Source organism: Marmota monax, unplaced genomic scaffold, assembly GCF_021218885.2.
Source record: "Marmota monax isolate L192 unplaced genomic scaffold, Marmota_monax_Labrador192_F-V1.1 WCK01_AAM20220418_F8-fsc00114, whole genome shotgun sequence".
NCBI lineage: Eukaryota > Metazoa > Chordata > Mammalia > Rodentia > Sciuridae > Marmota > Marmota monax.
The window spans coordinates 1,757,574-1,781,631 of NW_026694943.1; the positions used below are offsets into that span (position 1 = coordinate 1,757,574).

The window sequence follows — 24,058 nt, forward strand, 5'->3', positions numbered from 1 at the left end:
CTGATCTGCAGTCTGATACTCTTAGGATGTGGGGCAGTGGAGTGACCTGCAACACCCAGTAGGCCCCACAATCAGGAGGGTGAACAACCAACACTGCCGTGTCCCGTGTTGCTAAACTGGGAGGTTCACCAGGTTGGGTATTCTCAATACATTCTCAGCTTATGGTATTTTCAACTCACAGTGGGGTTCTGGAATCCCATGGTCAGCTGAGGAGGTATCAGACCCAGGAGACATGGAAGCAAGTGTGTCAGTGCATTTTAATTCACTTGAGTTTAAAAGATGCTCACTCTAAGTTAACTGATAGCACAGAGGAGCATAGACATCCAAACCCTCAATAAATAAGCAGCCTTCAGGGATAGATTTGTAGAAAATTACATTTTATATTTAATATTAATATATAACCAGGTCTCTGGTATTTGAGTCTCCCAAGAGACACCCTGGGGTGGATGGCCAGATTGTGCGCAGAGTCTGGGACAGTGACTGGTATAGTCAACCAGCTATATTAATAGGAATTAATATTAAACCATCTGTTTTCCTAAACCCCATCTGCTCCATAACTTAGCTCATTTGTTCTTCCTTGTCCATGAAGAACAGCTGGTTTATGGATACTATTTATTACACTTCCTGTATCCCTAAATCCTGAGTGTAAGGCAGGGATCCGTGCTTGGTTTCTTTCATGTCACATTGGCTCAGACTCATTGTTCTAGGATTTTTTTTTGTGGGGGGGGCGGCGGGAAGGGTGGTTACTGGGAACTGAACCCAGGGGGACTTAAGCACTGAGTCACCAGCCCTTTTTACTTTTTATTTTTGAGATGGGGGTCTCACTAAGTTGCTTAGGACCTTGATAAATTACTAAGGCTGGTCTTGAACTTGCAATCCTCCTGCCTCAGCCTCCTGAGTTGCTGGGATTACAGGTATGTGCCACTGTGCCCAGCTAAAATCAGGTCTTGAGATTTGTACCAAGGTTGTTTTGTTGTTTGGGAATTTCCCTCATACCGTATAGTATAGAATTTCCTCTTATTGGTTCTGAAACAAAGGCTCTGAGAGATCAGAGGTACCAGTTAATGCCAAGAGGCTGGGTTCAGGCTTATCCTGGGGTTACAGGACTTTATTTCCAACGCAGTTGAATTCATTATGTTTAAGAAGTATTCCTTCTAAGTAACTGATAACTTAGAGGAACATGATAATAGGTTTCTGTCAAACTAAATCCTTGTGCTCTAGAGAGATAAAGGTATTGAGATCTTTGAAGATGCGTAGGGATCTTGAAAGTTTTCTAGCTCAGCCTTCTATGGAGAGCAATCAGTAGAACTTCAGCACTGCTTGAAAATCAAAGCTGTCCAGAGTCTTCCAGTGCATACAGAAGGGCAGCCTTCAAATGGTGTTCCATTTGGGAAAGACTCTTATTGCCTTACACTCTCTTGTGTCTGGTAAAGCTCCCTTAAATTTTAAAAAAGTTTTAAATTATGGTAAAGTACACATGCTGCATAAAGGTTATCATCAACCATTTTAAGTGTACAGCTCAATAAAACAATAATTTTCATAAGAATTTTAATTAGGAATTATTTCAAGTGTGCAGTATAGAGAAAAGTTAAACAGATATATACACATGCACTTCCTGAATTCACCTAAAAGTAACATTTTGCTATATTGCTTCAATCCTTATTTTCTTAAGAAATAATGCTACAAGTCCATTGAAACTACTGCTACCCAAGAATCCCACTTCTCTTCTTCTCCCTTCTCTAGTTATCAGCTCTCCAAACAACCATGCATGCCTTGTGGCCCACCACCCTTGACATTTGAAAATTTCATAAGTGCCTTAGCATGTTCTTCCAGAGGTGTATGTACATGTGCATGCATGTATGTGCATATTTGTTTTTAAGTGGGGAGAACTTTAGCCCAAGGAGAGTCCCGTCAGGTCCAAGTTCAGGTCATACCCAAACAGGGTTTTAGCCCCTTGCTCTTATTTGACGGTGAGAATTTGCAGGGTATCAGTTCATCTTTCTCATTTTTTTGGACTTCAGCATGAATGCTGGTTAGTGTGGGTGTGATTCTGCAAGGCATGGAAGAGCCATCCAGTTCTTCTTCTCCCTGGGAAGACAGTGACTCTAGCCCTTTGCAGTATGCCTCAGGCTTTTATAACCTGGACTATGGTTTCAGGTGTAGGGAGGGATCCTTGTCCTCTGTGCAACAATTCCAAGTGGCCTCATATGTCTGCTGAGGCAGGGGTCCTCGGAATGCAGAGCCAGCATGCATCCCCATGCAATGGCGGGGAACATGTTTTCTGTTTTATTTCCACTGGTCAGCACTCTGGAGTCTGCTTTGGCCACTGTGGTACACTGAACTGTTGCCACCAGAGACAGATGACACCCATTCCTCTCCCTGCATTGCAGCAGAGAGCTCAAAACCATCATTTTACAAGTATCATTTTTCTAAATAACATGCTAGGCTGGAACAAAGGCCACTCCAAATCCACAGGCTATTCCACGTGATGAGGACATCACTCCAGAATGTCCTGACTTTGGGTGTTGGGAGGGGGTCAATATTTGTTCATGAGCTTCTAACTTGTTAATTTTTAATTAATCATTTAACTATTAGCACTCTTAACTTGGGGTTCTAATCTAAGGGCTTAGTCTGCCATGATCTGTGTCATAATTTGTGTCCAGAAGCTTTCCCTGTGAGAATATGCAAGCAGGAAGTGGCGAGGGGACAGTAGGAACCGCTGGCACATGTGTGGAATGGCAGCCCTCTGCCTCCCTGCATTTTTATTTTGATGACCTGAGAAAAGGCATCATATTTCTGGCTTATTGATTTCTCTTCTCTTTGTGTATGTGGTTGGGGTAGGAGGGCGGGAGGTAAAGAGAAAGGAAAATAAATTAAAGCCATTTGTCATTGTAACTAGCTATTTTATGTAGAAAATGTTTTCTTGGTTTCTGTTTTATGGGACTGAGCACACACTGCCCATCATGACACAATGATGCTCTGCTGTAACCTCAGTGTCCCACATAAGGCTCCATGGGCCCTCTCCAGAAGGCGCACAGTAATGCCACTGGGGAGCTGGGCGCCCATGTGATTTCCCATGGGAATTACTCTCTGCAGGTCCCTAAGCAGAGACACCTGATGCTTCCTTGCCTCCCACCCCTCTTGCCTCTCGCCCCAGGCTTACTGAGGTCTAATTGACAAATAATGATGCTTCTCTTTAGAAGGGTTCCTCAGAACAACATGCTTAACTTGCACTTGTCTACCTTAAGAGCATCTTCCGCTCACTTTCCACATCAGAGGGTTTCCTGAGTGTTCCCCGTCTCTGTTTTGTGACCAGAAAGTGAAAAGGCTGGTCCAACACAAAGGAGAAGGCCAAACAGAAAAGAAACCCTCTAGTTCATCCCAAGCAACAAAAACAAAACAGCTTTCTCAGTGGAGGGGTCTCTGCCCGCTCTGGCCAACCTTCATCTTGCTGAGGTAATACAAGAGCCAGCACATGTCACCAAGGGCTAAGATGCCGCAGTCTGTCTGGGCACAAAATCAAGAGCCACTCACAGACTTGTAGATTCAAACAGCAACTCTTTATTCCCAAACTGTCACCGGCACTCCACACGCACGTTCTGGGGAAAATCCTTATTTCCTCCACGGGGCTCTGCATCCCAAATTACTCTCTGAATCCCGCGAGAACTCAACGGGAACTCGAGGAGTGGGCAGGCACCTGAGGCAGCAGGATGCGCCCTATTCCAGCAGGGTCCACCTTAAACCTGGAACCGCCCTAAACCCAAGGAGCGGGATACTCCCTATTCCCAGCAGGATACACCCTAAACCTGGACCCACCCTAATCCAGCAGGATCCTCCCTAAACCCAGATCCACCCTGATCCTTGAGCAGGGTCACCTTACTCAAACATTCATGCAATGACCTGGGTCCAAGGCAAGCCCATTTCCACAATGGAGAGTCCTCCCTCTAAGCAACATGGGGTAGGCTGACAAGGAAATTGCCATGCGTCATTCCTACTTAGCTGTGGCTCTCAGCACTGAGTGCTCCTGGATGCTAATAGAAGGTGATATTTCATTTGACAATTTTATATAAGCCCCAAATTCAGAGAGATGTAAGTAACCTGGAGTACCTCCTTACAGGTCTCTAAAAAGGTCATGTCCAAATCCCACCTTAACTCGGCTCTTCCCCAATGGTGCCATCACTTGGAGGGGACCAGGAGTGCTCCCCCCACGCCAGTACCACACCCTGCAGCTCCCCTCCCCTAGGGCCTTGGGTCTACCTCTATTGGGTAACCCGAAAGGCACTGCGAAAGTCCTGCTCTGATTTGTCTTCATGTAATTGATATTTTATTTGAGAAAAAATGTATTCATTTGTATCTTAAAATAATTTGCCCCCTTCTAAAGTCTAAGGCTTAAAATCACGTGGCAGTGACAGGATAAAGCTGGGACCTGACATCAGGGCTTCTGCTGTTTGCACCCCTTGTGATTCTTTGTCATGTGTTCGCCTTCTCCAGGTAACAGTGACCAGTCGGGGTCCCAGGAGAAGCTGCTTATGGACAGCCAGGGCCTAAGTGGATGCTCCCCGCGAGACTCGGGCTGCTACGAGAGCAGCGAGAATCTGGATCATGGTAACGTCCACCTAGACCTCTAGGAACCTGTTTTGAAAGTTCCCGATTTCCAAAGTAGAATGGTCTCCAAAAGATCAATTCTTTTTTCTTTTTTAATATTTTTAGTTGTAGATGGACACAATAACTTTATCTTGTTTATTTATTTTTATGTGGTGCTGAGGATCCAACCCAGTGCCTCACACATGCTGGGCAAGCACTCTACCACTGAGCTATGATCCCAGTCCCAAAAGATGGACTCTTTTACCCTGAGGAACCTAGAAATCGACTTTCCATTTCCAGCCACTTCCCCATGCTAGTCTGCAGTTGGCCTCTGTGTGTCTTCCTCTGGCTGCTGTAAGAGGTTCATGAATTTCACCTAAAATACCTGCAGCTGTAAAACCTAAAACGTGTGTCTCCTAAGCCCTTGCGTAACAACAACCAACATGTGAGTATTAAGAACACTTTTCCACAAGGAAAACTGTTTACTAGGTAGACCATCCATCAGGGTCACACCAGCAGCCACATCTTAAACACCCCAGCTGCTCGGCCTGAGTCCAGTCCAGAAGCAGTTACCATGGAAGAGGATGACAGAAAGGCTACATGTCTTTTTTGTGGTGTCCCTAACACTCAGGGTACAGTCAGTATGAAGTTTCAAACAGAAGCAGAGTCTTTAGTTAGAATGGGGTCAGGTAAGCTAATGTCACCATGAATGGTTCTGTGGTTTCTTTTTGTGACCCCCAAATTCCTATTGGTGCAAGATTAGAAATAGTAGAGAAGGATTCACACTGCCATCGTGACCTATGGAAGACCATCGTGAAAAATGCCCAGGTTTGATGTTTTTTTAGCTGCTCCTGGAATGCCTTCCAGTAGTCCATGTGTTAGGATATTCATGAGGGACCTGCTAAAGCAAAGTTTCGTAAACTACAGGTTGCAGTTCATTACTGGGTTCTAAGGTCAATTTAGTGAGTCATGTGTAGCAGTTTTATAAGACAAAATAGAGTAGAAAATACCAGAATGCACTCCATAAGGTACGTTATGCATTCCAGAAGTACATTAGAAGTACTGTGAGTGTTGTTACTGGTACTCTTTGTGTTTTAGTATTATGTGTGCATGTGTGTTGGATAGTGAATGTAAAGTGTGGTTCTTAGTATGGATCATGGTAAACAATAGTGACAGCCATTGTAGGCACCAAAATCAGGACTAAAGTGAGGCAAGTAGGTGCTCAGGGGTCAAACCGATGAGCTGCTCACTCCCAAGTACCAGCCTACAGTTGCCTGTCTTAGAATGTTCACTCCTTAGCATGGCATCCTGGGTACCTTGTTTGCCTCACCCTGATGCCAAGTCTTAGACTACCTTGAGGACCTCAAAATTTGTCCTTTAAAGCTCCTACTCAGGGAATTTTGCAATCTGGGAAGATAGTGAATCTCTATGTATCCTAATACTCAGCCTTCATCAAGGAACCCAACCCCACCCCACGGAGCACCAGCCATCCTCTGTTGCAGAAAACATCATATTCTTGTGTAGACCCAGAAGGTTTTGTTGTTATTGTTGTTGACAATCTTTCCATAGCCAGAAATTTTCAGTAAGTTACTTGCAACTTTTCTGACTGGGTAAAGATTTCATAGGTATCACTAGCGAAAATGTTCATGCCCCAAAGAATTCAGGTTCATCCACTGAAGAACTAGATGAAAGAAACTGATGAACCAACTTTGAACTCAAGGTGAATTCAAGGATCTTTCCAATCTAATGGGATTTATTTTTTTTAAATTTTTTATTGTTGGTTGTTCAAAACATTACATGTTTCTTGATATATCATATTTCACACTTTGATTCAAGTGGGTTATGAACTCCCATTTTTACCCCATATACAGATTGCAGAATCACATCAGTTCAATCTAATGGGATTTATATAGAAGTTAGGGTAAAGGAAAAAACATATTTCCAAAATTAACGCAAGTGGAGTTTTAAGTTTCTGTTTTAACTGATTTTTAAACTTTAATGTGATGTTTTCTGAAGAGGGAATTTTCCATTTAGCCGTGATGATTATTCTGTTAATGAAAAATGGGACCATGGTTAATATATTCAGGACTAAACCTCAGCTAATGATCTCTATGTGACAACAAAATAATAACCTATAAATAAATGGCTAGCATGTTGTTATTTATCAGCGTAGAACATACAGGTGGATGGGGTTTGAGGTCTCATGTAATTATACGCGAGGGAGGACAAATGCCATTTGACCATGTGTCTCTGCTTTGCTAAGTGCAAAATATTTCATGTATCGATCTGTGTCTTATCAACAAGCATGGGATCATTAATAAAAAGTCTGATTGAGGCCACTGTTCTTCTCCATCCATCTTAATGTGTGCAATTATACTTGATGTGACACATTTCATATCAGCAGTTTGAAATTAGAATGAGCGTGGTAGAAACTTTGAAATTATGGAAGGGATCTGTTTTCTTCCTGCTACTGAAGGCCAACCCACTTGTAACATCAGAGCCCTGGCCTTTTATTTCTCTTCCTTTCCACATCTATATAGCATACACATAGAGATTTTTTTTTCCAAAAAAGAATGTCTTTCATGTACCCCAAAGTAGCCATTTCCTTTTTTGAGTGGGCACCAACCAACCCTTCCTCTCTCCTCCCAGTCAAATCGGCCCACGGCCTGATTACTCATTGCCACTAAATGTGTTGGGAGGGTGAGATTGCTCCATGGGGAGATGTCAAAATCATAAATTAAAAATTGTTTTTTTGCCCAGTCTTATTTTATATTTTATTTACATACAGGGTCTTATTGAGTTGCTTAGCACCTCACTTTTGCTGATGCTGGCTTTGAACTTGCCATCTTCCTGCCTCAGCCTACTGAGCGCTGGGATTATAGGCATATGTCACTGTGCCTGGCTTAAAATTAAAACATTTAAAATATTACTCAAAACAATGTAGTAGGAAGAAACCCTGGCTTACAACATAGGGGCTTTCCAGAGATCAGAGCCAGCCATTTCTTCAGATATTCCAAACCTGATATGATTTTAGGATTTTTCTTTTGGGGGGTGGTGAAGTTACCAGGAATTGAACTCAGTGGCACCCAACCTCTGAGCCATATCCCCATCCCTATTTTGTATTTTATTTAGAGACAGGGTCTGAGTTGTTTAGCACCTCGCTGAACTTGTGATCCTCCTGTCCCAGCCTCCCAGGCCACTGGAATTATAGGTGTGCGTCACCACACCTGGCTAGGACTTTTCATTTTTATCTATAGGCCCACAGTAATAGGATCACTGGGTTCACATAGTCCATTATCAGGGTGGTCTCCTTGGGCATCAGTCCACTGTCATAGCAGACAACAAACATGTTACTAACCAAAGACATAACAAAGGATGGTTCATTCGTGCCTGTGTGCATTGCCTGTCTGTATGTTTAGCACAGTGCTTGGCCCATGGCATGCTTTTGATAAAGCTTTTCAAGTGGCAGCAGTTAATATCAATCATCAGTCAGTCAGTAAAGTAGATTGTTTATGGTTGATGATTCAGTTATCAGTCTGACAAGCCATGATCTACCAGAGCTGTTTCTTTACTGGGACCTACAACCATACAAGTATTTATAGATGGTCTCTGGTAAAGTGCTCACTTCAGTTTATTTCCTGGACTGTATCAAAGTGGACTGGTTGTTTCTGGATAAATTTGTTAGCAGGGCACAGCTTCAAGGAGGGTGTTATGTGAGAATTTGTTGATCGCCCTTTCAGAGGAACCATTTATAGAAACTTCCCAGGAACCAGTCCACCTCCCCATTTCATCCATGACTTTTTGGACATGTCCTCACCCAGCAGACATCTCAGGGGTGTGGTTTCTAGAGTGAGTAGGGATGTCAGCCTTCTTCTGAGTCAGCTAGGAGTAGACGTGAAGCCCCAATTTCTTTTATTGCCTGACACAGTGTTTCTTTTCCATATAACCAATGCATTTTAGTCCCCATGTGAGTCCTTTTGTTAGTTCTTTCTAAAAATAAAACTGGGACCCTACTTCACTCAGAGTCCTGAATGATGGCTTTGTGTCTTTAGTGTAACCCAGCAAGGGGATGTGGGAACTGGAGACATCAGTTGTGCCTGCACATCTGAATGCATGGGTCTGACTGACTGACTGGCTTTAACATGTGATTGTCTCACAGGCAAGACTCAGAAAACTGGCCTCCTATCTGCCAAGTCATCAACTGAGGCCAGCCTGAAGTCTTTCAACAGAAGTCAGCTGGGCAACTACCCGACGTTGCCTTTAATGAAGTCGGTGGACGCAGCGAAGCAGGGAGAGGAGGGCAGGCTGGGCCGCGGTCTCACCCCCGATGCTTCCAAGCACTGTGACCCGCCCTTAGTAACTAGTTTGACTAAGAACCGGAGAAGCCTCCCAGTGTCCATCTGTCGGAGCTGTGAGACCCTGGAGGACCCCCAGACAGTGGGAACCTGGCCTCGATCCCATTCCCTGGATGACCTTCAAGGAGAGCCTGATGCTGAAAAAGATGTGCCTACTGAGGTGACAGAACCCTCCCCTCAGATTGTACCCGAAGTGCCACAAAAGACAACCGCCTCGACCGCCAAGGTCCAGGCCCCTGGGCGAGATTCCACTGCCAACAATGCATTGCTACTGACCCAAAGCAAGAGATTTTCTGAACCCCAGAAAATGACCACTAGGAAACCCGATGACCCCATGGCAACCACCGACCGAGGCGTATCACCTCCTCAGTGTCTGCCCAGAAACTCTGAGACTCGGCTTCCTGGAGCCAAACACAGTTTAACAAGGACGTCTCTCGAGGGTCACAGAAAAGGACATGATTTTGAAGGAACATACCATCCCCCGGGCACCAAAGAAGGGGCAGATGCTGAGCAGAGGGTCCCTGAAACAAGGACACAGCCAAAAACGCCACAGCCTCCACCTGTTCCTGCCAAAAAGAGCAGAGAACGTCTTGCCAATGGCCTCCACCTGGTGCCCGGGGCCCCTGGCGGAACCCTACCCAGCCCTGATGCCCCGAGCCTGCCCATAAAGAAGACTGGCCCCTCTGATTGCCCAGTGCCGGCCGCCCGATCACCCTCGGGCCTGGAGCCTGGCAGCCCCTCCTGCACCAGGCCACCACCCTGGCTCTCAGAGCTGCCCGAGAGCGCCAGCCTGCAGGAGCATGGCGTGAGGCTGGGCGTCCCGCTGACCAGAAAGGTGTCCTGCGCCCGGAGTGTGGATCTGGAGATGCTCACCGAAAGCAAGCTGCACGCCGAGGGCATCGACCTCACCGAGGAGCCCTACTCCGACAAGGTACTTCAGGCGCAGCCCAATGGGCACTGGCTGCAATTTTTCTCCTTTCAGGCAGCCAGGTGAGATGGAGGCCAGCACCAGGAGCCTGGTGTTCTGAGGGTGCTGGATGACCTGCCCCACTAGAGACCCCTGGTGCACAGGGAGCACCATCTCCAGATAAAATGCAAATGCAACTGTACAATCTACTTTTGCTCTTGCTTGTTAGTTTTTAGTTTGGGGCAGTTTTGCTTTGCAGGGAGAATGATCAGTGCCAGAACTGGTTTGTGATAAGGATCATTTTGTGGACAAAAGATCAAGTCCAAGTGTTGGTATCTACTTGACATGAACACCTCCCCACTTCATTTCCATACAGGTCAGCTGGGGCTAACTACCTCTTAGATGGATCACTGCGAGCAAATAACAGTAAATGGGAACATACTTTGGAAACTTTAGAGCCCTGTTCAGATATAATATACCAATTACAATGAATAATAATCTGTAGATTGTGGAAGGAAAAAAATATTTCAAAAATTACACCCAAAATATTTAGTTCTATAATGAAAAACATCATTTCTCATTTGAAGAAGAAAAAAGATCCACCAGTACCAAATTGAAGTTGAAGACAAATCAATAATAGGGGTGTCTCTATATTTCTCCTGGAAATGCATGTTTTGTTATGAACATTCTTATTACAAAATTCTCATGGCCATGGATGCCTTTCAATAACTTTTCTATAACCTTTCATGAGTAAACCCCTTTGAAGGGAAAATGGGGAGAATTCAACAGTGAATGTGGTGAATGCAGTGGTATAACTTGTAACAGATGAAGGGCAAAGAGTAGAATATCTAGAAGAGAAATTCAATTTTCTACAGTCTAGGAGACTATATTCAGCAACATGGGAGGAACCTGATTTTGCAAAATGGTCAGATAGAATGATGTGAAGGCATTAGCCTGAAAATTATAGGATGCTCATGTTCTTCCTCATCTTTCAAAATGTTTTTCTAGAACTCACCATTATCTGGAAGATGTAAACATCTTTTCTCAAAAGCATCCATCCCAGGGATAAAGAATATATATTTACTTCATATTAAAACTTTTGGAGTTATTTCCCAGAAGCTAATTTTCTTATCCTACCTTGTGTTTAATTTATCTTAGAAAAAGGATTAAAAAAAATCTGTACCACCCTTCATGCCCCATTTTTGTTCTCCCTGGCAGCATGGCCGCTGTGGGATTCCAGAAGCCCTGGTGCAAAGATATGCAGAGGACCTAGATCAGCCAGAGAGGGACATCGCCACCAACTTGGACCAGATCCGTGTGAAGTTACTTCGGAAGCAGCATCGCATGGCGGTGAGCAGCTCATGCTTCAGGGTCCCTCCCCCACTTTCTGCCATGCATTTAGTAACCGTGCTGATGTCGGGCATTGACGAGTGCTTAGTGGACAAGGGCTTGGCGTAGCCCTGGAAAGGAGACAGCTGGGAGAAAGTCACACAGAGTCAGCCTGGAATTCGGAGGTGGGGTCCTGGGGGTCAAGCTCAGGGCCTCATGCTTGCTAGGAGTGCTCCACACTGAGCTGTACCCCAGTGGCTAGAAATTTATCAAGATACAGTTTTAGAAAGAAAATGATCAATAATCCCAGCTCTATGAAAACTTTTTTTTAAAAAAATCCCTCTAATAGACTCAAAATTTTAGTTAGGAAGAATAATGTCAAAGAGCTCTTTTGTACCACATAGGACTAGAGTTAATAACAATATATCATATGCTGGAAAATTGCTAAAATAGCAGATTTCAAGTGATCTCACAAGAAAAGTGCTAACGATGTGAGGTGATACCTAAGTTAAAAAGCTTAATTTAACCATTCGGCAACAGGTCTCTTCATCAAAGCTTCATATTGTACACCCTAAGTATCTCCAGTTTTTCACTGCTCAAATTACAATTTACATTTCTGTGTGCATGCATAATAGTAAATATATGAAACGTTATTGTATTCAGTTATCAGACCATAAATCTATTTTACTGTTACAAAATTATTTTTAAAATCAGTATATCAACAATGTTCCATTAGATGATTATTTCTTAACATAGCCAATTACATATTGTTGAAAATTAAAATTTTCTTTTTCAGTTGTTTAGTTTAAATAACATAGTACAGAACATCCTTGTTATAAGTCTTGTAGACTTCCAGGGTAACTTCTGAGGTTATATTCTTTGCTTAATCAAGATTGTACAAAATCTCCAGGATTTTAGGAAAGATATATATCTGAATATGAACCTAGTAGTCAAATTTAAATGTCCATTTCCCTGTCCTAACCAATACTTGATATGATCGTATTTCTAAGTTCTTTTTAACTATATTAATCATATACTTAATTTTCTGTTTGATAATTCAAATTCAGAATATAGTAGAAAATCTACTTTATGAAAACCTTTACATTCACACAGGTTTTTCCCTGCAAATCACCTGAGGGAAGAACATAGCACAGAGAGGCAAAATAGATCTATAAATGCTTACAGTTTGGAGACTTGAACACATAACTGGGATTTAATTCCAGATACCTTCTAGAACCTTCTAGAACACTTTCTTCAACATCTGTTTCATCTTCAAGAAGAATTCTTTGTGCTGGTCTTACTTTTAATATAACACTATCATTTGCTAATAATCTAGCAATGATGCACTTCAGTACCATCCCTTTTAGAAATAAAAGAAGTGGACCTCCTTTGGCACATGTAGAGTCTTTGTAACACTCTTTTTTTTTTTTAATCCAGATCCCAAGTGGTGGCCTCACGGAAATCTGTAGAAAGCCCCTGTCTCCTGGGTGCGTTGCCTCTGTGTCCGACTGGCTCATTTCCATCGGCCTGCCCATGTACACCAGCACCCTCTCTGATGCGGGGTTCAGCACACTGAGCCAAGTGCCTTCTCTGTCCCACTCTTGCCTTCAGGAGGCCGGCATCACAGAGGAGCGACACATAAGGAAGCTTGTATCCGCAGCCAGACTCTTCAAACTGCCACCAAGCCCCGAGGCCATGTAGCCAGGCCCAAGCCAGGCTCACGATGGACCTCCCTGGACAAGAGCCAGCCTTTCACTGTGCTTACGAAGCTGATGCAATTCCTCAATCTCTGGCAGGGCAGCCAGAGCCAGAAGAAGGGCCCCGAGCGTGGCCTACAGAGTGTGAAACCCAGGCACAGGACCAAGGACCTTCTCCAGAAAAGCCCCCTGAAGGAAATTGGTGCAGTTCTCTTTGACCCCCAAAGGCAAGACCAGCACTTATTTTCAGAACACAGAAGAGCCAAGATGCTAACTAGCTACAAACACCGTGCCTCCAGTCTGTCTTTGTGAATTGGCAGAGGGCTGGGTGGAAAGGGCAGGACAGCCTGACCCATTTCTGATTACACCGCTGCCCTTCTGTTGGTCCGGTGGATGCCCAAGCCAGACAGACTTAGCTAGGCCAAAGGAACAGACTCTGGAGTTTTCGTACACTATTGACCATGCTCATTTGTTCAGAAGTTAGAACATCTGGCTGCACCAGGAAAAAGAAAGTCCTATCTCCTTTAAATAAAAACAAGACTTTTAAATAATTGCTTCCTAGCAATCAGCTTTTATTTGCCTTAATATGAGCTTCTAAACATTATCTAACTAGTGTCCACAACCCTGTAACCCTAGTTCCAAATCTTCAGCTTAGACTGCCATCTAACATATCTGGGATGTTTCCAGCAAAAATGGGCTTTTCTAATTGTCTCATTTTAACATGGCTTACTTTGTAGGGGTGTTTATCAGGCAGACATTTCATGTTGGCTTTTGGCTTTTAAACTAATCACACAGATCCAGTAAAAAGCCGTCTGAAATTCACAAGTTGTGTGTGTGTGTGTGTGTGTGTGTGTGTGTGTTAACTTCAGTAACTGCCTTTACTTTTAATCAGTTTCATATTCTGCCACATTGGTCACTCTGTTGCAGTATTGACTTGGAATCCTGACAACATCCATTCCAAAATCCAGTCATCAGTTCATGGATCACCTTTGCAGAAAGTCAATAAAGTTGAATATTTCAGAAAGTTGTTTCTAAAAAAGGGAAGTAGTTTATGAGATGCTTTTAAAGTTTTTCTTCTCAGTTTTATAATTAAGATATCACTGTTCTTCTTATTTAGATAATTATTCTAATTCAAACAAAGGTTCATTGGAGAGCCAGACAAACCACATTAGCTACATGTTAAGCATTGCATGTTTTCAGTTGTTTTTCAACTGATTTCAGCATATCGTATCCTCTTTTAGTCTGCTGTCTGATTTTCTAGCAAACAGCAAATTTAGATGACTATTAAGGCTTCTGTTGCTTACAAAATGATTTTTTTTCTTCACATTCTTATCATGAGCACTCTTTGAAGACTCAAATGTGATCATGTGTACAAGAAACATTTTGAACACAAGACTTGGATCAAAAGTGCTGTAATATTTCATCTACTTACGAAAACAAATTATTTCCCTCAGGGGAATAGGAAAAATGATGTCATTAACTACAAAGCCACCTTTAACATAGGCTTTATCTATCTGGATCCATGTCTCTGAGGAAAAGGACATTCTCAGGTGATGTATTTTTTTCATGCTTTCAGTATGCATTTTTTAAAAATAATGTATATTTCTTTAATAACATGCATCTCCTATAAGAGGCCATGTGAAGAAGTTGTGGAAATGTAAAATAAAAAAGGTAAAGCTGCCAAATTTCTATTAACTCATAAGAACAGCTCATTTTTGTCCTCTCGGACTGTGGATTAGCCCATCTGGAATGTGGGGGGTTGCTGCAGGGTCCTCAGATAGCTACAGCATTCAAACAATTTTCCATGCTGTGGGGCTTTTCTTCTTACTTTTGAAATACCTCGGCTTCACATTTTGACAGATTTTGCTCTCATCATTTCATGTGGGCAAAAAGACCACACAAAAGTCATGTTAGAGATTTAAAAAGGATGTGTGCGGGGGGGGGGGGGCGCGACTCTTATGTGAATTTCCAAATTTTAGTTCACTCCCAGTGCAGGACTTTCACTGAAACTAGCACCAGAGGTGTTGAGAATGCCAAACCATATTTTTATCACTCTTTGGACGTCATTGCCTTTGCATGAAAAATTAAATTCAGGGACCACAAAGAATTTTTAGTGTGAACGTCTGATCTAAGGGGGGCTGAGGTTGTTTTTACTTTATAGTTCTTCTTTAATTTTGTTTTGATATCTTTAGTGTTTGTTTGGTCTGCTTTTTCTTTAACTTTTTAATCTGGTCTGAGAAAAGCCTGAAAGTTTGTATGTGACATTTGACTGAGGTGGTGTGGGGCTGCCTGTGGATGTTAGTGGACAGGTGGGAGGCTTTAGCAATATCCAGTTTTAGTCAGTTGCATTTGGTACAGAATTTTGAGTCACGGTGAAAATCGTTGTCTTCCTTGGAAAGCACAAAAGAAACATGGAAAGGCAGTTCAGCTCAGGTAGCTACACGTGACATTGTGTATGATTTTTACGTCACAGCTTCTGGAAGGAAATACAGTTTCCCAAATACTATTTACATTCCTAGATAACTGAGAACGAATCGTTTTTCGTGGGCTTCCCTTACTCAGAGGCCCTTTGCTCTGTCCTGAACCCAGGTGTGGTTGAAATTAGAAATGACTCATATCAAAAATCAGCTCCTGACATAGCCAAGTTTTCTTTTATAACTGCAGCAAAAGAGATCAACCCCCAGGTCACTGCTACGTGTGCATACTACATTATATTCAAAAAAAGTAATCGTCTTGAGTCCAAGTTATCTTGATTTTAAATTAATAGAGAAAACTGTCAAGCAAGTTATATAGCAACTAACAACATTGCACTTTCTGTATATGAAATCAATATTTAAATAACTTATTTTTCTCCATTGCTGTTCTTAAACATTGTAAGTAGCTGTAATATACCAGTACCAATATGTTCTTGCAATTGCTTCAGCCCAAGAAAGCTGTGTATTGTTTTAAAAATTGTAAAAATTATTGTGACGATTCATTTAGCAAAAAGAAAGGTGGACAGAAGGGTTTTCCTATGTATCAGAACTTGTCTATAATTATGTCATCTATGTACCTAGAAAAAAAAAGTAAATAAATTTCTTCAGTTGAATCTTCTTCTTTTGTTGTTCTTGGGATATTTCAAAGATGATGGGGTATATATGAAGGGGAAATTAAGAAGTGTGGTTAAAAATGAAATATATTGTGAAAATTATAAACTATTACTTCAGCCACATCTCCACACTATCTGACATGTACCTGGATTCTCTTTGTTGATTTATTGTATTTTTTTTTTCCAAATATTCATTGAGTCATATAATCACAGCATCTTAGAAAGAGATTGCTGGAAATCACCTCTAAGCCTATCATTTTCAAATGAAGAATCTGAGGCCCCATTGGTGGTTGACTGGCTCAATATTACACAGTTAAAAGATAACAGAACCCAAGACTTCCTTTAAAAGAGAAAAAAATCCAGCTCTGAATTTTGTAGAAATTAGTCAACTTGACAAAAATATATTTTCATTGTTACCATACCACAATTGAAAACAAAGACTTTTTTTTTTTTTTTAATTCCTAGTGCTAGGAATCAAACTCAGGGTCTTATGCATGCTAGGTAAGTGCTCTATCACTGAACTGTACTCTCAGCCCCCAAAGACACATTTTTTTAAATTGGGGAAGCAAGGTGTTTGTTATACAAAAAAAATTTTTTTGAGTATATAATATATGTACTTAAAACCAAAAAAAAAAAAAAATCAGCCCCCTTTCTTGACAACCCCGTCATTCCTTATCTCTGCAGGCAGCTATTATAACAGCGTTATTACAGCCTAGCTTTTCAGAAATATTCAAGTATATTTACAAATATAGTTGCACATATATTTTCCATGCAGAAATGACAGTATATTCTTCACACTTCCTCACCCTCATTTTAAATTTATATACCTTGGGAATCTTTCCATGTCAACACCCTGCCTTCTGTTAAAGGCTGTGGAATGTTCTATTATGCAGGGAATTTATTTAACCAGTATTCTGTGAACACATAACCTTTTGCTGTTACCCCCACCCCAAAAGCCATTATGAATACTATACCTTTATCACTTACCATGTGGAATAGCTGTATTCAAGTTATTTGTATTCTAAATTTTGATAGAATATTTTAAACCTATTGGTGGATTTCACTAAAGGAAACTAAGGTAGTTGTTTTAAAATTATTGTCCCCATACTCCAAATCAATTTGGAAATGGGGATATTTCATGTATACTAAGAGTTGATCTTAACTGCTACATTACTTTAAAGAACTAACGATAAACTTCAAACCCTGTTTATTCCAAGCTGACTGCAAAGTCAATTCAAAGAAGAGACATTTCTCTTAGAATTCCTAAAAAGGCTTGATCAGAATCTTTCCATTATAATCACTCTTCATATTTAAGTACCTATGTTGCATTCACTTAGAAGTTATAAAGAACATCCACTTTATTAGGGAAAAAGAAGGTGGTGGATAACCATTCTTTCACTGCACAGTTCATTTTGGAGTTCCTAGAATCATGACTTCCTTTACCCTTAGCTACAAGGACCCTTTCAGGGCAAACTATATACTGGACTACCCAGGACTGTAAGCATGTATGAGTTTGGGGGGAGAAAGAGGTAAATTTTCATTAAGACTGTGGTCAGGGGACCACAAACAACTTTTATTGGAAGCATTTCAGTTCCTCATTCAAGACCCCTCCAGCAACATGAGTTCAGAGAAGACCATCTTGCAAAGAGAATTTAAGTTTATTTCCTGCTATGACTTGAATATGTCCCCAAAGTTCACATATTGAAAACTTAATATCAAAATTTATATATTGATGATATTTGGAGGTGGAGCATTTGGGAGGTAATTAGGATTAGATGAAGTTGTGAGGGGGGGTACCCCCCACAATGGGCATTAGTGGGTTTTTTAAGGAGAAAGGGAGCTGGCACTCTTGCTCTATCTGGCCAGGTGATGCCTTCTGCCATGTTAGAATGCAGCAAGAAGGCCCTTACTGGATGCTGCCCCTCCATCTTGGACTTGCCAGCCTTCCTTCCAGAACTGCAAGGAAGCAGTCTCTGTAGTTTATAAATTACCTGGTCTATTGCTTTATGTTACAGCAAGACAATATGGACTAAGACCACCTCCTATACACCTGAACAGACACATCTGAAAGTCCTAATCAAAGCAAGCTTGAGCCCAGTATCAAAGAACTCCAGGGTACATTTGTGGGAGTCATAGTAGTTAAGAATAATCTCACTGAAATTCACTTCCATCTCCACTCAGCTGCAATAGACTTTCCCCAAAACTTAGATAATAAATATGTTTAGAACTGTAAGAGTTGTATGCAAGGGACTGTATGAACCTGAGGGGAAACTGAGTCGGAGGACGGAAAAGACTGGAGGAGATAGTTACATAGATTATAATCTTGTGTCATTTTCTGAGAGTGTCAGACTGTTAAAAACACAAAGTTCTGAAAGCACAAGAAAATAATTGAGAAATGCCATCTCCTGCAAGCCCTAACTCCTGATTTTCCTACCCCTCTCGTGAGTGAATGGTCATTTCCCTACCTGGGAGGAAAAGCAGAAACCATGCATTGGACCTCCTCCCTGGATCTTTCAGTCCACTTGCAAACTCTGTAGCATCCTCATTTAGTCTTCCTGTCTTGTTTCTGCCATTAAAAAGAGAGGGGTGGGGGAGGGAGGTGTTGTGTTGGTCTACCTGCCTGATCCTTCTACTTGAACTCAGTATGCTCCAGTCCTGAGACCCAAGCCATCACTGATTCCCTGGCTTCTCTGTAGCTTCCTCCTCAACTTGGTGGCAGCAGGCCATTGCTCTTCTTTTCAGGCTGCCCTACCTCCTTCCCCTTTATTGCTATTTACACTGCGTTTCCTTTGGGGGAAATGCACCATCCATATTTCAAGTGATCTTGGCACTTGGCAAAACTTTCAGTTATGCTGTCCCTGTCCACCTCTGAGCAGTGAGCAGGCTCCTTGCTATGGAATTAGGCTCTTGGGCCAAATGTCTTCCACCTAAGAGGACAGGAACTGAACAGTTCTGATGGAAGTGCCCCACAGTGATGCCCAAGAGGCCATAAAGCCCAGCAGGAACCCTCTGCCTTCCTGTTTTTCTCTTTGATTCCTTGTGCCAATGGCTGCCAAAAATTTTTGCTTATGTCCTAAATAACTCAAACACTAAGAACTCTCTTGCACCTATTAAAGTTGCCCTATACATGTTCTTAACCATAAGTTTAAATATTTGCACTACTACACATTCCCTCCTTACTTTAAATATTTTCATTGAAAAAAAAAACAGCTGCATTACTTTTAAATATATATCCATTGGTAAATAAATGCCATAGCAGTTTGATACCTTCCCCTTGTCCATTGAAAGGACAAAAGAACAAACAACTTAAAATTTTTATTCTGTTCCTTTTCCTTCTAAAGGTCCTAATCCATTCTACTTCCCCCACAGATTTTCATCCTAATGTAATAGGTTTTTATATGTATCTTTTTGATCATCCCATCATATTTCTCCATAATAAAAATGTTTATGAACAAAAATTTAATTCCATATCTTTTGATTATTATGTTCTATCTGTTAAGAAGTCTGTATTTTGTTATCCCTATACATTATCACTGATCAATTATTTATCAATAATAAAACAGCATTATTATTGTAATTTTGACAAGTAAAGGTCAAATATAAAAATAAAATTTGGAAATGTTCCACATTATTAGATGGATGACAGCCAGGTGGCAGGGGGATCTTGCCATAGGGTACCTTGGTCCTAGAAAATGTTGCAACAGCAGTTATTCACAGTTATTTCCTGGTTGTCTGAAGCCCCAGAAATTTTTACAATCTGTTAAAACTGTTAAAATAGATGCTTTTTTAAATAAGAGAAAAGCTTTTCTGAAAGAAAAGATGAGAAAGAAACCCTGGCAGGATGATCAGGCAGATCAGTATGAGGACCACATTGATCTAGAAACAGATTCCTTCCTCAAAGCTATCCAAGGCAGCACACTTTTGAAAGAATCACAGATTGAAGACCTTTGCAGTAGGCTACCTGGGGTTCTTCTAAAACATTCCTTTTTCTTGCTCATGAGCCAGAGTTGTTGGTTTTGCCTGTGAAGAAAGATCCATCAACTATAGAGTATAATCTTGTGTCATGATTCACACGATTACCTTTTATAGGCTAGAATCGTGGATGAATGATAGTATTAGAAATCTCCCTTTCAACCCCACATTTCCCTCATTTCTATAATCCTTGCTCTCTGTCTCTTGTATTTCACACCCAAATGTCTTCAAAGGTTTTCCTGCCATTGCCTCTTTCTCCTTCCACTCTGGACATTGTCAGCCCACTGCTCCCTGGTTGCAACCAAGACCTCCAAGGGAAGCCGCATTCTGCTTGTGAACTGGAGAGCAGACCTCCTTGTCCCCATCCTGGTCCTCTCTGTGGCATCTGAGGACCTCCTACGTCCTCCTCCCCCTGAGCTTCCCTTCAGATAACTCCTGCCTCTCAACGTCCTTGGCAGCCTCCTCCTACTCTACCCATCCTTTGACTGTTCTAGAACCTCACACTTTTATCCCAGGGCCTCTTCTCACCCTTGGTGATCTCTGTAATTTACTTTACACCCCAGAGCCAGGTTAGAGTGAAAGAAATAACCCCAGACATCATGGCTTGTGAAACTTTAAATCTGGCCAGAGGCTGCTTCCCTCCTCAAGTCCTTCCATGAGGAACTGCAGCCCGAGTTGGAACATAAACTAACCCAGAAGATCACGGCTTATAACAAACTGAGAGTCCTGGCCAGGCACAGCCGAGGAGCATCAGCCAATCACAGGCGGCCAACTGACTGAAATCAAGCCAACAGAGGAGCTGGAGGTCCCTGCGCTGACTCAACCTCCCTTCTGGTTTTCTGTCCAATAGTGCGGCCCCACAGCACTGCAGGCTGGAGCGCTTACACCTGCTCAGGTTCTGAGCACCGCCGCATTTGCAAATCATTCTTTCCTCAAACTTAATTAACTTTAAATTGCCTATGGTTTTCCCTTTTAAAACACTTTGCAGGAAATGTAATGCTTTTAACTAAGAGGATGTTTATTATAACAAGAACAAACTACTGGCTAAGATGTTGGCACAGTCATTGTATCTGGGCTCTGGAATAAAGTCAAGAAGAAAAACCAGAGTTTCTATTCTTCTATGTAGGCAACACAGCCTTTTCCTATTTCTGGTCCTGGGGACTAACTTCTATTCTTGGGGAGTTTTATCTGTAAAACTGTAAAGCTGCCACTCAGTAATGTCTTCTGATCCTTCATGGGTTGGTCCAATCATGTGACATGATTTGTCCTCCAATGGGTAGAAAGCAGGAAGAGGATGATGGAATCAGCTGTTTCCTGGAGAAAAGCATTGGTATGGTGTGCAGGAGGCAATTGACAGGCTTAACTCATTCCATGAACCCTGGGTGATCGTTTATTGCCCCTGTTCCACCAGAGTGGAATTCCAGGTGAGCAGGGACCTTATCAAGTTTATTCCTGTGTTGCCAGCACCCAGTACAGTGATTGACACATGGAGGTACTGAAAAATGCATCTTTAATAAGAAGGTTTAGAGAAGTTAAGACCCTTTTCCAGGCTGGCACACCCAGTAAGTCACAAAGCTAAAATTTAAACACAAATCCATTTATTCCGAATCCCTAGTCGTCATCCTTTTTCCTCTCACATTTCACATTCAGCTTTAGGAAATCCTGTTGTCTGGGCTTCCAAAGTCTCTCCAGAATCTGACCACTTATTACTACGTTGGTCTGATGCTACCATGCTAGCCCAAACCAGAGCCACTGTCCTTCACTGGATTGTCACCAAGGTTTCCTGCTTCCCTGCTCCCATCTCTGCCCTCTCTTAGCTCACCCAGTGGCCCCGGTGACTCTGTTATAGACTAAACATTTATGTCTACCCCCAAATTGCTATGCTGAAGCCCCACCCCCAAGTGTAATAGTATTAGAAGGTGGGTCCTTGGGGGGGGTAATTAGACTCTGGTGAGGTTGTGAGGGAGGGGCCCCCATGATGATATTAATGCCCTTATCAGAAGAGGAAGAGCCCATCTCTTCTCCTTCTCCTTCTCTCCACCATGTCCTCACATAGCAAAGAAGGTAGAATATGAAAAGGAAAGTGTCTGAAAGAAAAGTGGTGCAGGACTGATCACATACACACCTGGGATAAGAAGTGGGTTTATTGTCAGGAGACTGACAAGGCTGCTGTGCACAAAGAGAGAGACAGCAGCCCCAAGGAGAGAGAGCTGCAGCAACTCCCCCTTGAACATTACCTTTTATAGGCTAGAATTATGAATGCACGCTAGGGGCAGGTTTAGTCTTGACTGACTTAGTGAGCATCCCCTGATCTCGTGGAAGGCAAGTTTGTTTCTTGGGAACAGAGACAGGCAGTTTTCCTAATTCTCAGAACAAGGAAGCTGGCATGTCCCTTTATCTTCTCAAGGAGAGAAGAGGGAAACCAGTAGGTCCCCATCTCAGGGGCTGGTAAGATGTCTTCTATCTCTCAATGAGAGAAGAGGGAGAGACTAGCACGTCTCTGGACCAGTGGGTTTTATCTTGGGCTAGTTTCTATTTCTTGGGAATAAGTACAGTATTCATAAAGTGGGGGCGGAGAAAAGGAAGATGGCTGCAATTATGGTAACGTTGTCCCCGTCGGGCACTGAACTTGTCAGCACCTTGATCTTGGACTTTCCATCTAGGACTGTGAGAAAATGAATTGCTCTGTGTCATTCATTACTCTGTGCCCTGAATTCCATCAGGGCAGCCCAAGTAAATACAGACCCTAAAATCATAAGTCAGATCATACCACTCCTTTGCTTGAAACTCTCCGGTGGCTCCCTTTTTCTTTCAGAGTCAAGGATGAACCCTTTGCCACAGCCTCCAAGGTGTATGAACCTGTTTCCTGTTCCCGGCCAGGCTCACTCCATCACTAAAACCTTCAGTCAGGCTTCTTGGTCCTCAAACCCATCAGACAGGTCCTCACCTCAGGCCTGTGCAGGCTTTTTCTCTACCTGGAATGTTCTTGTGCCCCCAAATCTTCATGACTGACTCCCTCATGCCCTCCTCCTGCAGGTCTTTGATCAGAGGTTACCTTCTCCAAGGCTCACCTGGCTCCACCATCTCAAACTGTTCCTCCCCATCATCCTTCACCTCTACCACCACTCAAGTCCCCTACCTGATCTGGTTCCCCCTAACATTCATTTTTCACCTTGTAGCGTATTGTGCAGTTTATTGCTTTATGTTTAATGCTTCTGCTTATGCATACCACAATTTAAGATCCAGGAATGCACAAGTTTGCTATCAAATAAACCAGAAACCTCTCCATTTGACAGGAGTATGTATTGAATGAATGATTTCTGAAAGAATTCAGAGCAAACCGTAAGACCCCAGAACTGCTTTCCCCAAACTATTGTTACTGCAGCGTACGACCACCAGAGGGCACTGGTCTTCCAGGCTGAAGGCTACCAAAGCTGGGGAGGAGAAGGAACTCCCTGGAGGAAAGTGTTCACAGTGCGCAGCTGCAACCAAAGCCCACTCCTGATTGCCAGCAACTCAGAAACGAAATGTGGCTGCGGGAGGAAGAGCAAGGCTTCCCTGACTCTCCAAGTGCTCTGTAACAAAACAATATAAAAAATGCCCTAGGAGAATGAGAATGACTAAATGAAAGAACGTAGTCCGTTGTAATAAACGCTGGGGGCCTCTTGATTCCCTGGCTGCCTGCCTTATTTCTTTACCAGAGTTGGGTAACCTGCCTCAGTTTCCTGCAGTTTGTGTGGCTGGGTGTCTTTGTGTGTACACAGGTGCCCTCCTGCCTGTTTCAGGAGTAAGGTGGAGGTAGGGGAGGCAGTGTTTAGGTGTCTCTGAACCTTAGATGCCAGTGACGTGGAACACCAGGCTCATTTTTGTTGGAATGGCATTTAGTTGTTCATGGCCCAGAATGGCCCACCACCATAATAAGAACAGTAGCCTCCGTTCAGTCCAGATGTGCTCAGAATTGACTCCTGAAAGCAGGAAACCTTCACACTGGCAACTGTGCAGCAGACGCAGATTCTTCCTGTTTTACAGCTGTAAGGCTACAGGGGCCTCCAGGTAGAAGAGATGAGACTAGACCTTGGCTTCTTTTATTCTGGTGACTGTGGCTTACCACCTACCGGTCCTTAGC

General features: G+C 42.6%; 1 protein-coding gene across 7 annotated transcripts in view; it reads left to right on the forward strand.

Annotated features, from left to right (window-relative positions):
- Positions 1–15,964, forward strand: part of Sash1 (SAM and SH3 domain containing 1) — a 291,235-nt gene extending 275,271 nt beyond the window's left edge. For all 7 annotated transcript variants that reach the window (XM_058573608.1, XM_058573609.1, XM_046427351.2 and 4 more), the window contains 4 exons: positions 4,492–4,605; positions 8,744–9,870; positions 11,065–11,196; positions 12,613–15,964. In XM_058573608.1, the coding sequence (XP_058429591.1) occupies positions 4,492–4,605; positions 8,744–9,870; positions 11,065–11,196; positions 12,613–12,876 (1,637 nt within the window). In that variant the 3' untranslated portion in view covers positions 12,877–15,964. The remainder of the gene's footprint in view (positions 1–4,491; positions 4,606–8,743; positions 9,871–11,064; positions 11,197–12,612) is intronic.
- Positions 15,965–24,058: the final 8,094 nt, after the last annotated feature.